General features: G+C 42.6%; 1 protein-coding gene across 4 annotated transcripts in view; it reads right to left on the bottom strand.

Annotated features, from left to right (window-relative positions):
- Positions 1-859: 859 nt before the first annotated feature.
- Positions 860-14,274, bottom strand: part of NDRG3 (NDRG family member 3) — a 60,593-nt gene continuing 47,178 nt past the window's right edge. For 2 of the 4 annotated variants that reach the window (XM_031433864.2, XM_031433865.2), the window contains 8 exons: positions 11,600-11,703; positions 11,265-11,330; positions 11,091-11,142; positions 7,454-7,501; positions 4,913-4,948; positions 4,772-4,823; positions 3,531-3,569; positions 860-2,497 (listed from right to left, as the gene is read on the bottom strand). In XM_031433864.2, coding sequence (XP_031289724.1) covers positions 2,316-2,497; positions 3,531-3,569; positions 4,772-4,823; positions 4,913-4,948; positions 7,454-7,501; positions 11,091-11,142; positions 11,265-11,330; positions 11,600-11,703 — 579 coding nt within the window. In that variant the 3' untranslated portion in view covers positions 860-2,315. The remainder of the gene's footprint in view (positions 2,498-3,530; positions 3,570-4,771; positions 4,824-4,912; positions 4,949-7,453; positions 7,502-11,090; positions 11,143-11,264; positions 11,331-11,599; positions 11,704-14,274) is intronic. The other 2 variants (XM_031433866.2, XM_031433867.2) reach the window with 1 other exon arrangement.

Below are 14,274 nucleotides of genomic sequence, written 5' to 3'. Positions count from 1 at the left end.
TCCTTGCCTCTTACAAAGCAGGCACCCCAAATTTCCTTTTGGACTGAATAGGAGAAAAGGAAATAAAAGAATGAGTATGGCAAGGACCAGTCAGGAGTAGCCAGTTGGGGCCTGACTCCAGGCACGAAGCTAAGGGGGAAAGAGGCAACCATCCATGCTAATGTGCAGCCAAGAAGGCTGGAGCAAGGTGTTTCTTTGAGCAACTGTGGCCATCAGACCACCCCCAGCTCTGTACTGGCCTGTTTGGTCAGGAACTCAGCGTGATGACCTGTATTTACCTGGGTGCATCCATTTTCTCTCCTCTACCAGGATAGGCAGGTCGACACAGCATCTCCCACAGACACAGCAATCTGGATGTACTGGTAGCCTCTGGGATCATTCAAAACTGACCTGAGATGGTGGCCTGCTGAAATTATCCTTGGAGGCTACAAAGACAAACCTTTCTGGGGAAATATAGCCCGGTCTGTTAGAGGAACCCTGGCAGGTGGTTGCAGATTACATGAGGGGTGGGACACGGCAACCGCACACACAGAGCAGAACTGAGATGAGGAACGCCTTCCCAAACCTGGGTTTCTCCTCCTCCATCACAAACCACACAGTCAGCCTTCTCACAGGCTTTGATTTGAGCAGAATACAGGTGTGTCAGATGGACTCAGGGTTCAATCCCAGCTGATTTATTTGTAGGGCTTCGGGCAAATTATTTATCCCAAGTCTTGGTTTCCTCACTTTAAATGGACGGTGTCGCCGGGTGGATAATCAACAGGTAGGTGAGTATGCCCAGCAGGGAGCCCAGGCGCAGTCACTCCGTCCCTCCCTGAGCCCCAGGAAGTGGCTTGAGAGAAGCGCGCCAGTCACTGGGTAACAATGAGACATATACAGCTTTATTTCATAATCTGTAAAAAGTTGTACTCTGGCTGAGTGATGCATTCCCTATCTGAGCAGAAAGCGAATGCTATGCCTGAAAAGCCCCTTCCTAAGATCAGAACTGTGTAACCCTGAGCTGACGTCTCGATGCCCTCAAAGCTGCGCCTTCTACTGTGTGGCAGTTGCTTTCACTCTCCTCCGGGCGAAACCCTCTGGGTGGCTGTGACCCCCTCACACAGCAGCAGACTGAACACAATTCAACCTGGACAGGCTGCCCTTACAGATTGGCCCCTTCCCTCCTACAAAAGGGAGTTCACAGGATTAAGAATCCTTCTGAGAAATGGGTTCTATCTCAATTTCATTTTTTGTCCATTAAGTCTGCCAAAATCAAAGCTAAACTTATCAAACATGATACTGTGTTAACGTCTGTTCCTCTCTCCCCAACCATTTCCTCATTATCTACATTAATTTTCAGGCCACACCTCTCCCTTTGGGGGGATTGAGGGATGGAGAAACATTCTTCATCTCAGCCCTAGGAGGCTCTGAGGACATCTGGAATGCGGTATCAGATGCTGCAGAGACAACAGTTATGCACAGAAGAGCAGAGGACTGAAATTCTGTTTTTCACCTTCTTGTGCTAAGAGAGCCCAGTAGTTAAGCCACATTTACTCCTTGGGAAAAACTCCACACTGCATCAGAACCTCATCGTTCGTGGGCTTCTAACAGAACATACCCCTCCCCTTTATTTGTAGACCAGTATACGTGAATTCATTTGGAAGGAGAAGGTGGCTGGCCACCCTGCCTGCTTCTCTATGAGACAGGCTCTCCTCTATTGGTCACAGTCCGTCCATAGTCCAAACAGTAAGTATGATCTTCCGCATTCCTCAGAGCTGCTCTCTCCTGAAGTCACTCTGCAAATCTTGTTGACCGATTTCGAACTGAAAGAGACTGCAGTGGCCTAGCCAACCTAGAACTCTGTTCTGCGTATTTCCCCTAAAAACACTACTGAAAATGCAAAAAAAAAAAAAAAAAAAAAAAAGTCCCTTTTTTGTATGTGTTTTGCAGAAGCTCTACAAGAAAGCATGTCTAAAACCACAGAACTATGCACACACAAACACAGACACGCGTGCTCACACACATACATCAGGATCAAAGACTCTCAGCTACATAGTTGGGAAAGTAGAGGGGAAAGCTGGCAAGAGAAGATATGGAGATCTGATCAGCTAAAGATGCTGGAATGTGACAGTAATGGCATGGAAGTGGTTCTCGGTACACACAAAGAGGAGGGTGGGCAGGCAAGAGAGGATGACAGATCCAGGATATCAGAGAGAGTGTCAGTGGCCATGCAGGAGTTAAAGATAGATGTCAGCTTGCTGGATGAAGTGTTATATAATTATGGCATGTTGTTGGAAGGAAGATGGACTTGCATGGTCCAGGGCAGGAGCATCTGCTCAGCAGGACACCTCCATGGTCTGGTGTCTGTCTGGAACATCAGGGGACTCAGAGGACTCCTGAGTCCCATCTGACTGACTGCTGGTGACCGACCGGCTGAAGGCACTTTCTCCAGAGCCCATGCTGCTCGAGGTGGAGTGGGTCCGTGAGCGGGCGAGCCGGGTCATGCTGGCAGACGGGACTGTAAGAAAGAACCAAGAGGACTATAGGATGGAGCCCTGGTTAAGCTCAGCTAATCTAGACATTTCACCAAAGGCCTTGTGTGTGGTTTCCCAACCCATTTAAGGGAACACCAGGACAAGACACGTCACCCCGACTTTGCATTATTGGCTCTGGGTGAGGGGCTCTAGACAAGGCTGCTTTAATCCTCTGGATCTGACTGGAATCTCAGCTGATTTGTCCACAGCAGAAAAAGGGGAAACCTAAGTCCAGGGTATAGCCTCTTAGCTATGCCCACGCCATTTGTACAGTGATTAGGAAGGAACCCAAATAGGTAACCAAAACCTGCAGTGCATGCAAGACTAAACCAAAAGAAAAACAAATCACACAAGTATGAAGGTGTATCACAAACACAGTGCCAGCCCGATACAACGAGACTACCATCCGTGTCCACAGGCTACCCTTGCTACCCGGGGAGAAGACGTGTAGGAAGGTGCAGGGGTAGGAGGGGCAGGCAGGTGGGCCTGGAGCTGGCTTCTGCACAGAGAGTGAGGTACAGGCTGCCTGCAAGAAAGAGTTCCAGGGGTGGGTGTTTAACTCAGACTCCTGTTCTGCCACTGCTCTGACCATAATGTCCTTCCAGCTTGGCCAGGACAGGGCCTTACCTGGAATACCTCCCTGCCTATCTTTCCAAGGCACAAGCCACTTCCCCAGCTGTCACTTCAATGCTGGGGCCCAAAGATGCCATCACCCACAGTTCTCTGGGCACAGGCTGACTTAGAATCCTGTGTCCGGGGGTTAACTCAAGGATCAGTAAGTAGGTGGTGATGCAAGAGGGGCTCTGCCTGTAAAGGTTCAGCTGTTTCTGTGACTCTACCTGTTACATTCCTCCTGGGGGGCCTCCTGGACCTGCAGGCTGACCGTGTCGGGGCACAACGAGCCACGTTCTATCGGGCTCTCACTGCACAGGAAAACCGCGGACATGCTGCGGGCAGCCAGTGCAGCTGGGAGAGCATGGCTGGGAGGCGGGGTGGGGCCGGCACAAAGGAAGGTACCTGACTCGGTGCTCAGGTGACTGAGCTGCACATACGGGACTGGAAGCAGGATGGACACAGGAAAAGGCAGGTTAGTGACCCGAGAGTGCCAAGTGGCAACCTTGGCTGCCTAGCAGACACTGACAGAGCACTCTAAGCCAGGGATAAAGTTTTTATTTTAAGGTCCCAGAAAAGAGGTGAGGCTGATTGATGCTTCAGGAACTATTTGGATGTTACTTACTCAAATTGTCAAAGGCAACTGTTTTCCCCCACACTATAAACAGCCCACCTGCTTGGATCAGAAATGGGCTGGAAGATCAGCTGTTTCCTAGGAAAGGAGACAGACTTCTGCTCCTCCCAGCGAGCCAGAGACATGGGTGTGGGCTTGGCTGGTAGTGGCTCACAGACAGGGATGACACAGCCACTCTAGACAAGACATACACAGTCTGCCTGCCAGGTAGAGGGCTGTACCCAGGGGCCCAGCTGCTGCCCAGAGAAGCTGCTCAATGGTCATTATCCACACTGATATCAAAGACAGGAGAAAAATCACCCTACTGGGTAAAGAGCTCTGTACCTGGGTGAAAGGGGTTTTCTTTTTTTCACAACTCCAAGAAAGGAGCAAATGTGGATATTCTGTGACAAATGAGAAAGCTCACGGGTCTCACAATACAAGAGACCAGGACAGCAGCACGATACGGACACATCCTTGGATACACTCGCAAATACTGTGCAAGTTCATCTCCTGTGGTGGAGGAGATTTAACTGAGGACACTACCATTTTCTTCTGGAGCTTCCATTTTGTTTCTCTAGGCCAGGAGTTATTAACCAGCCGAGTTTAAATGTAAATAATAACTTCAGACTCACAGCTAAGACTGCCTAAGCTTCAGTGATTGAAAAATATCAACTCTAGAGTCAGACTGCCAGGGTCTGAATCACAGCTCTGCAGCTGAATTGTTACCCTGGGAAAGGTGCTTAGCTTCTGTGAGCCTCAGTTTCCTCTTCCATAAAATGGGACTAATAACAGAACTTACCTCTTAGGGTTAAGATTATAGAGTGCCTGGCCCAAGGTGAAGTGCTGAATAAGCATCGGCTCATCTTTATACATATGCACAGATGAATGTTCCATAAACATCCTGGTGTCTACTTGATTTCAGGCTGGCTAGCACAGAGGTTATGCCCTGAGAATTGTGGGCTCCCCAGATATCAAAATGACCCCATAATCAGTACGTCTTTGCTAGAATAGAAAGTTGTGTCCTACTCACTGTAGCCCATTCCCTGCAGAAAGTACTTGAAGGCCTCGGTGAGTTTCCCAGGCTATGGGGACAAAGTAAGAAGGCATTAGTCAATTTCTGCACAGGCAGAGAGCTAGAATCAAATGGGTGTTTTCAAAAAAATCTCCTTACCTGAACTACTTGGGGCAGTCCACCGCAGTCTGCCATCTAGAAGAGGAAAAATACGTAAGTCAGCTGAGAATTACGCTTACAGGAAGTGCTCTGAACATCCATGAGTCCTTTCAAAAGGACAAGATCAAATTTTAGTTCCTTAACTTAATGTTTAACTGCATCCAAGTGTCCATCTCCTCAATGCACTCATTAATTTTTTTCTTTCCTTTTTTATTTGTTTTTGTTTTTATTCGAAGAGCCTAGTTCTTTTTTTTTTCCTCCAAGTTTTTTTCTCTGGGAGGGTAGGTAATTTAGATTTATTTACTTACTTACAGAGGTACTGGGGATTGAAGCCAGGACCTCTACATGCTGGGCATGCTAAGCCCACACTCTACTACTGAGCTATACCCTCCCCTCTCAATGCACTCTTATGCAAAGATTTAAATCCTAGCATATAATCTTAGATGTAGGTCTGAGAAGATTATTCAATATTTATTAATCTGTAGTGCAGGGCCTGCCTTTCAGGCCCATGTCAGGAATTTTCCACTGGGGTGATAGTGAAGTTAACTACTACCTTCAACCATGGTTCGGCCTCCAACTGGAGAATGTTACTTTCTGAGTCCTCAAGCAGTGCAATCCTAACTTCTCAAGGTACCATGCTTTTAGAGTTCCTCTCTCAACTCTTGTATTATCTTCACTCCACGACTAAGGGGATGTCTCCAGTCAGATGCTGCTGCTAAATTCAGCCAACCTGCTTGGTCAGCCACTTTCATTTCATAGCTGGATTTGTGGGGCTGTCTCTCACTTCATAAATCTTTCCAGTACGTTTTTCTCACTTCTGCAAAGACTTCTAGAGTAGGGTTTTGTTAGCATGCACTGGAATCACCTGGAGGACTTGTTAAAACTCAGAGTCTTGACTTCTCGCCCTAGAGATGCTGATTTAATAGGTTTGGGGCTTAAGAACTTGCATTTCTAACAAACTCCCAGGTGATGCAGATTCTGCCAGTCTGCAGAGAACACTGCCTCTAAGGCATGATGGCCAACCATGAGGCCACCCTCTTCCTTCCAGCTGTTATGCATTCCATACCCAGACAGTGGCCTATTCAGGCTGACTGGGATTTTTTTTAAAAAAAAGAGACATGAACCCCATGGTCTCCTTCCGTTGGCATGAAAACTTTCTTTGAGGGTGGACTGTTATTCAACAGATGGAAATGCCACGGAAGGCACAGGAATTTGAGGTTAACAAGGAATAGTCAGTCCCCTGAAATTCTAAGCCTAAGATCAGGAACAAATATTTAACCCGATTTAAGTGTAAAACAGAACTAACTGGCCCAGGCTGTATTTTTAGGCATTTTAGGAGTCAAAATCTGATTAGAACCATAAAATAGTTCCCATACGCAGAAAGAATATTGGGAAAGCCTATTTCCAAGCTGGATACCTATCAAACAGTTAGAGAATCAGTTCCATCATGCTGTTGTGGATGGGCATTTTTGCCCAGAAATAATCACATCTATGGGTACTGTAAAGTTCAGTTTTGTGCTTTTGGAAAACTGATTCAGATCTGCAGTGAAAAGCTATTTTGAAACCACATACTTTCAAAAAAACCATTCATGTTTTAGACTAGTTCATCAATCACCTGGACCCCAGAACACTCTGAGTTTCGTCACCTCAGAGCATTAACCTCATGCTATATTTCCAGGAACTATGGGGCTGCTTCTGGTGACAGCACTTCCCTTCTAACTATACTTCAAAGAGAAAAGGAAGAAAGCAGAGGTCTTTCAGGTTGAGAAAGTAGCAGGAAGCAACATAAGATCAGCACTTAAATCTATACTAACCCAAATTAAAACCATGAAGTCAAGTTTGATTAAATTATTTTGCTAGCAGCTTCAGAAAAATGTGAGCCTGGGGTACACTCAAAAGGGGGAGAAACTTGATACTAATCCTAGAAGTCTAGTACAAGAGTTGCTCTCCATCTGCCCTAAGATAAAGAAAATGCATCCACCCTCATCATTAGATGTTACTGGAAGCTTCCTTGTCAATACAAGGGGATTTCAAAGGTAAAGAATTTCCATCCATTATCTTAATTCTCATATCAACATTAAACAATGCTTATGAAGCTTTTAATGACATGGGAAGATGTTTATACGTCAAAAAGTTGAGGAAAACAGATACAGGGCTATAAACAGCCTACAATCTTAGTGATGTAAAAATGTATAGGAAAAAGACTAATTTTTTTTACCAAAGGTTACCTCTGGGTGGTAGGATCATGGGTACTTTTTATTTATTTTATTCTTTCTATATTTCCATTCTTTTCTCTATTTTTTGATTTTCTTTTCTTTTTTTTTAATGTTGGTACTGGGGATTGAATCCAGGCCTTCAAGTGTGCTAAGCATGTGCTATACCACTGAGCTATAATACCCACCTCCTCCGATCTTCTACAATGAGAATATATGGAAAAAAAGTTTTTTTTTAAAGAAGGTCGACTATTCCAGAAATAAAGTAATTTAAACCATGTATAATTTACTCACTAATGGTTGGCAATGAGGAAAGACGACACACTACCTTTAGCAAAGTTGTATTTACAGGATTCAGGCGAGAATTGCATTCAACCTAAAAAAAAAAAGAGAGAGAAAACAATAAAACAATTGTACAAACTGTTAGAAAAATAAGAACTAGCTTGGCATGAGAATTATCTTCCAAGATCAACATCTGAAGATGGCTGGATCAGCCAAAGAAATTACCAAAATACAAAGTGGGAGATATATTTATATGATGCACTCATAATCTGATATTTCTTTGCTTTTTTTTTTTTAAGGGAGGTATTGGGGATTGAACCCAGGACCTCGTGCATGCTAAGTATGCACTCTACCACTGAGCTATTTCCCACCTACATCCCCTCCCTGCCAATATATCTGATATTACTTAATAGATCTAAAAAATTCTGGCTAAGTTCATTTTCTGAATCTGTTATAAGTAGAGTCTTTAAAGAACTACATGTTGAATCTAATTCCTCCTACTGGCTACATAACATGGAAGCAAGTTATCTACTTCTTTAAAAAGTGAACTGGACCGTGGCCCGCGTCACCTGCTGGGATCTTAATGATTTCCCAGCACAACTGGCCCTAATGATAGAGCCTTTGCACCTCCCCTGCCCATTTCTCAGCCCTTTCCTGTGCCCTGAAGGTAGCAGGTTTGCCATTCCTTACACCTTGACCCTATTCTGCCTCAGGATCTTTGGCTACCCCATTTAAGCTGAATCCTTCAATGGTTTTTCTTTTACAGCAGTCAGCACAATTAAGAATTACAACCTTGTATATTTACATGTTTGGTATCTTGTACCTTCACATCCACAAAGACAGGGAACTCAAAGAAAATGTTCTGGGGAGATAATGTCTAGGTTCAACAATGTTTTACGGTTAACTCAATCAACGGGATCTCTCCCTTGCACATGCTTGCCCAAGCACACATATATAAAACATTGTGCCTTAAAGAGTATGGAATCTAATGGGCAGAATGTAATACAAGGCAGAATGAGATCACTTGAAATTTTTACTTCTGAGCTGAGTGAGTATAGAAGGAGGAATAAGTATTTCTACAGACAGAAAAAGAAGGGGTAGGCATTCGAAGGCTTCCGGGGTCAAGAGGAAAGCAGAAGGACCCCGGGTTGGGGGTGAAGTGAATGTGCGGGGCACGTGTGGGACTACAGAGACAAGAATGGTGTGAGGATGTGCTGCGGGGAGAGGCTGGGAAGACTTGAGCTGACTGTGGAAGGCAAGAAGCCATGGAGGGTTTCTGAGGTGCCAGGATTTGAGTTGTTTTAGGAAAATAACCAGCAGTGGCCTGTATGACAAACTGCAGAGGCAGTGACACAGTTAGGGAATTACCAAAATTACCTAGGCAAGAACCAGTAATCCAGCTGAACTTTTACTCTGGGGATTGCTGCTGGGTTTAAGTAAGGTTTTTGCTCTATACTGATGACAATGCAGGCAGTGACAAAGAAACATACACATTTACTTATTATAGAACGTGCTCTAAAGGATGGAATGTAAAAACTGGATCCTTAACTACCAGGCACAGTCCTTAGAACACAGTAGATATACAGTAAATATTTTTTGGAAGAATGAACTCCCAAGTCTAGATTTAATATAATAAATCATGCTTTCCTTAGTTCATCACTTTGTAATTTCTGTAACTTTATAAGAAGTCTCAGTATCTGGCAGGCCAAGCACAGTGGCTGGTTTTTGACATGTCTATTCTCCGACAGCTCCCCAAAGGCAGAGACTCCATCTTACTGACTTTTGTATTCTCCACAGCATCAAGCAAACAGGAGATGGTCAAAAAATGATGCTGAATGAATATGTAAGCAAGAATAGCTAGCAACAGTTACCAGAACTTGTGGAGTTTCTTCCTGCTCTTCCATGCAAGAATAGCCCTCTTATCCCTACCAACCGATGGGATAAAAGGCTCTGGCAGGAGAGCTAGTTTTGAATGAGTACAGAAGAGCATCTAGTTTGTGGTACAGGGGCTCCTGAAATTCTCTATGAACACTGAAGGTGTGGAATCAGAAAAAGACCTTATCTGTATTGGCCAACTTACATAGTCTTGAAAAACAATGTTAGTCTTGGTAATCTTGCTGTAAGTCCATGCAATTTTAAAAAGACAATTCATCATTATTAGAGACTTCTGATGGAAGTATTTTCTAAAAATAATACTATTTTCCTGTTTTAAGTACACGTTTATGAAAAAATGTTTTTGATAGATATGTTTGTAGCAGGTAGCTCCACCTTTTTAGCCAGAAGAGACTGACTTTTACAAAACTCCTTCTTGATGAATTGGGATCATTGCTATAAACTTACTACTTCTGGGGATTTTTTTTTTTTTTTTTTGACCTGAGGGTTATTTGCCTCTGTGCTCAAGCCACACCATGTATTTTACACTAGACATTCGATGCTTTACAGGGTAATTCAGGGAAATGTGAATATATTCTATTGTCACATCTATCTCACCCTACAAACACTCCCCTTGCCCACCGACCTTCCCATCTATATCTACATCTCTGATTAATTATTACATTCTGTTTCCAAAAAGCTTTACTCTCTAACGTTTTGCTCTAAATAGGGTGGAAGTGAAGGTGGCCAAAGAAAACCAGTTACTTTTATGCAGATACTTAGTTAAGTTATATATCCTGTAGGAAAGACAAGCAAATGGTAACAGGCTTATGAAAAACTGTCAGCCTCATCAGTAATTAAAGAAATGCAAATTAAAACAGCGGGATACGATTTTTAATCAAATTAACTGCTAATAAAATTTCAAAGTCCAGTGCTGAACAGCATGCTGTGAAACAGGCACTCTCATACATTGCCAGTGGCAACACACTACTGTGACTTTTCTGAAAAGGAATCTAGGAAAATGTATTAAAACCTTACGAAGGTTTATGATTTTTGACACATTAACTCCACCCCTTCCTAGGGAACTGATCAAAGATTCAGGCAAAGATTGTGTAAAGATGCTCAACAGCAACATTATTAATGGTGCAAAATCAGAAATAATCAACAGTAGAAGGAGGTTAAATAAACGAGGGTATATTTATAAGACATTTATATTATACAGACATAACGACTTCACAATATGGAAAAATGCTATTAATAGTCTTAAGTAATCAGATCACAAAACTGGATATATTTAATATCATCCAATCTATGTTAAAGACAGTGGCTTGTCTTTGGGCAATGGGATCATGATTTCTCCTCCTGTCCTATTTGCCAATTTTCTTGTATTTTCTACAATAAGCATGTATTATTTCTACCAGTGTGCTATGTGCTTGATCAAGAAAGAGGTAGAGGAAAGCACACAGGCTCTCGGCAGTCTTCCAGCCTGCTGATACAGTTCCAGATTTCTGGTGGCTTCTGAAGGACAAGGCTGCCAGAAATCGGACAGTAAGCAAACAGTGTTTAGTTGTCCTCCTTGCCACGAAGTGAACTGCGCAGCAATCAAGGGTAGTATTGATCCCTTCTGATGAAACCGAGTGATCAGTGGAGTTCGTTTTCCAAACTGGATAACAAAGAGCAAACCCTGGTAGGTGTCATCAGAAATAACAAAAACTAGGATCTACCAACTGTTTCTAGTGTGTCAGCAGTGTGTTACAGGCAACTTATTGCATTTCATCTCATTCGTCTTCACAACATCAGGACTGACTTACCACAGCCTCGACTGCAGGTGAGTTGTCACCCACCACCAATAAAGTAGAACACCTGGGGAAAGGCAGAATAAGACGTGACACTCAGCAAGCAGCATGTACACCCCAGTGAACAGTGGCTTCGTCTATCAAAGGCAAAGATATTTAGCAACTTAGTGGGGAGACTGAGAGACTTACTTCAGTGTCTTTGATTTGTTTTCACTTTGTCCCAGAATGGGTCTTTCAATCTCCAGGTCTCTGCGTCTACAGAAACAAAGGAAGCAATGGCCCTTTTCAGGTAAAATCATAGCAACTCAGGTTACTTCCTGATTATGAAAGCCAAAATGTATCAAGGAATTTGAAAACTATCTTTCCTTCACACCTGATGAGGGGAGGGGACCCTCCCCCCCCACCCCGTGTACTTTGTTCACAAGTAGCCATGTCAGTGGCATCCTGGGTGGTACAGAGCAGGAAAAAGGGACTCGGTAGGATGCCTCATCATCATTTAAGTGAAAGAATGGAAACAACTGTACCCGTTATAGGAACCCAGGAAGAGCTGTAGATTTTCTTGGTTGATATCTTGGGCAATATGCAGTCTGTAGGTTTGAATCAGATCCAGGTTGGCCTGCAACTCTTCCTAGAACAACCAAAAGAAGATCCAGGTAAACTTTTGAGCTACAGTTCAAGGCTGTCTTCTTTGGTTTGCATTCTCAATGCCCAAAGCCAAAGCTCCCTGTCCATGATGGGAGATGGGACAGAGCCTGGGGCCTACTGATGATGTACTGGTAGGCTGAATGGCTGAAATCTTTTTGTATTTGCATCAGACTGGTTCAGTGCCTTATTCTGTGTTGGATGAGGGCACCAAAGAATCTGTGATGGAAAAGGTTGCTAATCAACTCCAGGTCAAGCACAAAAACTTGGAAACACATTCTGAATATCCTTACCTGCACCACAGCAGTAACTTCACTAAACTTGGATTCAAGTATTAGCTCTGAAATTTAGACAGGTCATCTAACCATTCCGAATCCTAATTTCCTTATTTGTGTTTTTTTCATGTTCTGCCATCCTCATAAAAATAGAGAGTGTCTGTAAAATGAAGATAATAACCAGCTACCTGACAGGGCTGGGTTTTTTTTTTTTTTAACATTTTTTTTTATTGAGTTATAGTCATTTTACAATGTTGTGTCAAGACAGGGCTGTTTTAAAGATTAAATAAGAAAAGTTATATGAACTGTAAAGTGTAAAATAAATAGAAAGTAACATTTCTCTTAATAGCCATAAATCTGCATAATTAACTTACCTATTTCTTCATCAATATAATGGGTACAATATCTATATACTATTGTTTAAAAATATATATTACAGAACTATATATTACATTCCATTTATGATATTTTACTAAGTCAATTTATCATTTATTTAATCTTATTACCAATAATATGTTTTTTAATTGAGGTAGTGTTGATTTATAATATTATATTAATTTAAGGTGTACAACATAGTGATTCAAAATTTATAGATTATAAACCATTTAAAGTTATTACAAAATACTGGCTATATTCCCTGTATAAAATTCAAGAGAAACAAAATGGTCTATACAGCAAAAAGAGAATCTCCTCCCACTACCCACTGTCTAATGGTCCCTCTCTTGCTGGTCTTCTTGGAGGCCACCAGAACCGGTTGCCAGGTTTTCTGTATATAAGCATATACATATATATGTGCGTGCATATGTGCGCGTGTGTGTGCGCACGCGCGCACACACACACGTCTGCACTGGAGGAAAGAAATGTATCAGGGATTGTCAGAGAGTCAGTTAATCAATTTAAGGCAGTGTATAAAGGTCACCACCAGCAGGCTTTGTAGAGAAACAGATAAGGGGGACATGAGTTGGCATTTTCACTACTTCATGAAGTGAAGTGAGCCAAGAATACAGTTGGAAACTGACCAAAGAGATCAGAGTCAAACTGAAACTACAGGGCACTGGAGGCACTCTAAGGAAACTTGGTAAAGGCTGAAGACATTATATATAAGAAGAGTGAACAACAAATGAACCACACAGCAATTAGGGATGAAATGGTCTATCCAGCTCCCCTTTGAAGGCCTGGAGAGGAACTTGAGCAGCAAAGTGTGAGATTAAAAAAGGGAAGAAATGGGGGAGGGTACAGCTCAGTAGTAGAGTGCACGTTTAGTATGCATGAGCTCCTGGGTTGAACCCCCAGTAGCTCTATTAAAAAACTCCCCCGTATCTCTATTTAAAAAAAAAAAAACTTTAAAAAAGAGAAGAAATGGTATTGGTATAAAAGGGGTAAAACTGGCTTAAGTGCTAATGGAACTTTTTAGGAAAAGCTGTTATGTATAAATTGCCCCCCAAACACCCCTTTTTTTTTGTTTTTGAAACACAAATCAGTCTGACAGACATACTGTTCAACATCATGCTTTTTCACTTAAAAGTATGGTAGAATCATTCTTTGTCAGGACATATGCAGCTGTCTCATTTATTTGTGCCACCTGTTTTCTCACACCCTGGCTAGTACAGATGCCCACTCTTTGATTTTTGCTAATCTGATAGATTAAAAAAGGGGATATCACTGTGGGGTTTTTTTCTTAGTAATGAAGATGAGATTATTAATGTTTGGAAACCTCACTTGCTTCCATTTCAAAGCAATAAAAGCAATACAAGCATTTGCTTGCTTAACTTTGAAATGAACTCTTCAGCCCTGTGACAACCCATTGTCTATGACCACACACGTTTTTAATTAAACACACATTATGTATATGTTGTGAGGATGTTCCTGCTTTACAGAAATCATTAAAATTCTCATGTGAGCTTTCCCCAGCTGAAGTAGTATTTCTAACATATCTGAAAGCAAACACCTCATTCTTCTATGTCAGGCGCTTCTTTTGCTAATCAACCTCCCGCAAACATCCTACACTGTCTCGCCCCAGGTTACTTAACACCTCCAAATACGTCTTATAATTCCTTCCTCTTTGCTTTTGAGCAGCAAACGATTCCCCCTTCCTGGAATGATCCCCTTCCTCCCCAAATCTAAAATGTTGAATTTTATCTATCCTTCAAGGCCTAGCTGGGATACCTCCACCTTGAAGCCTTCCTTGATTCCCTTAAATTAGAAGTAAACCTCTTCTGCCTCTGAATTCCTCTAGGCCCCTCACGGGGCCTCTCCTAAGATACCCTGGCACAGCAGAAAGA

Source organism: Camelus dromedarius, chromosome 18 (assembly GCF_036321535.1).
Source record: "Camelus dromedarius isolate mCamDro1 chromosome 18, mCamDro1.pat, whole genome shotgun sequence".
In the NCBI taxonomy this organism is placed as follows: Eukaryota; Metazoa; Chordata; class Mammalia; order Artiodactyla; family Camelidae; genus Camelus; species Camelus dromedarius.
The sequence above is the reverse complement of the archived record's forward strand: the minus strand, read 5'-3'. Positions and strand labels throughout refer to the sequence as shown.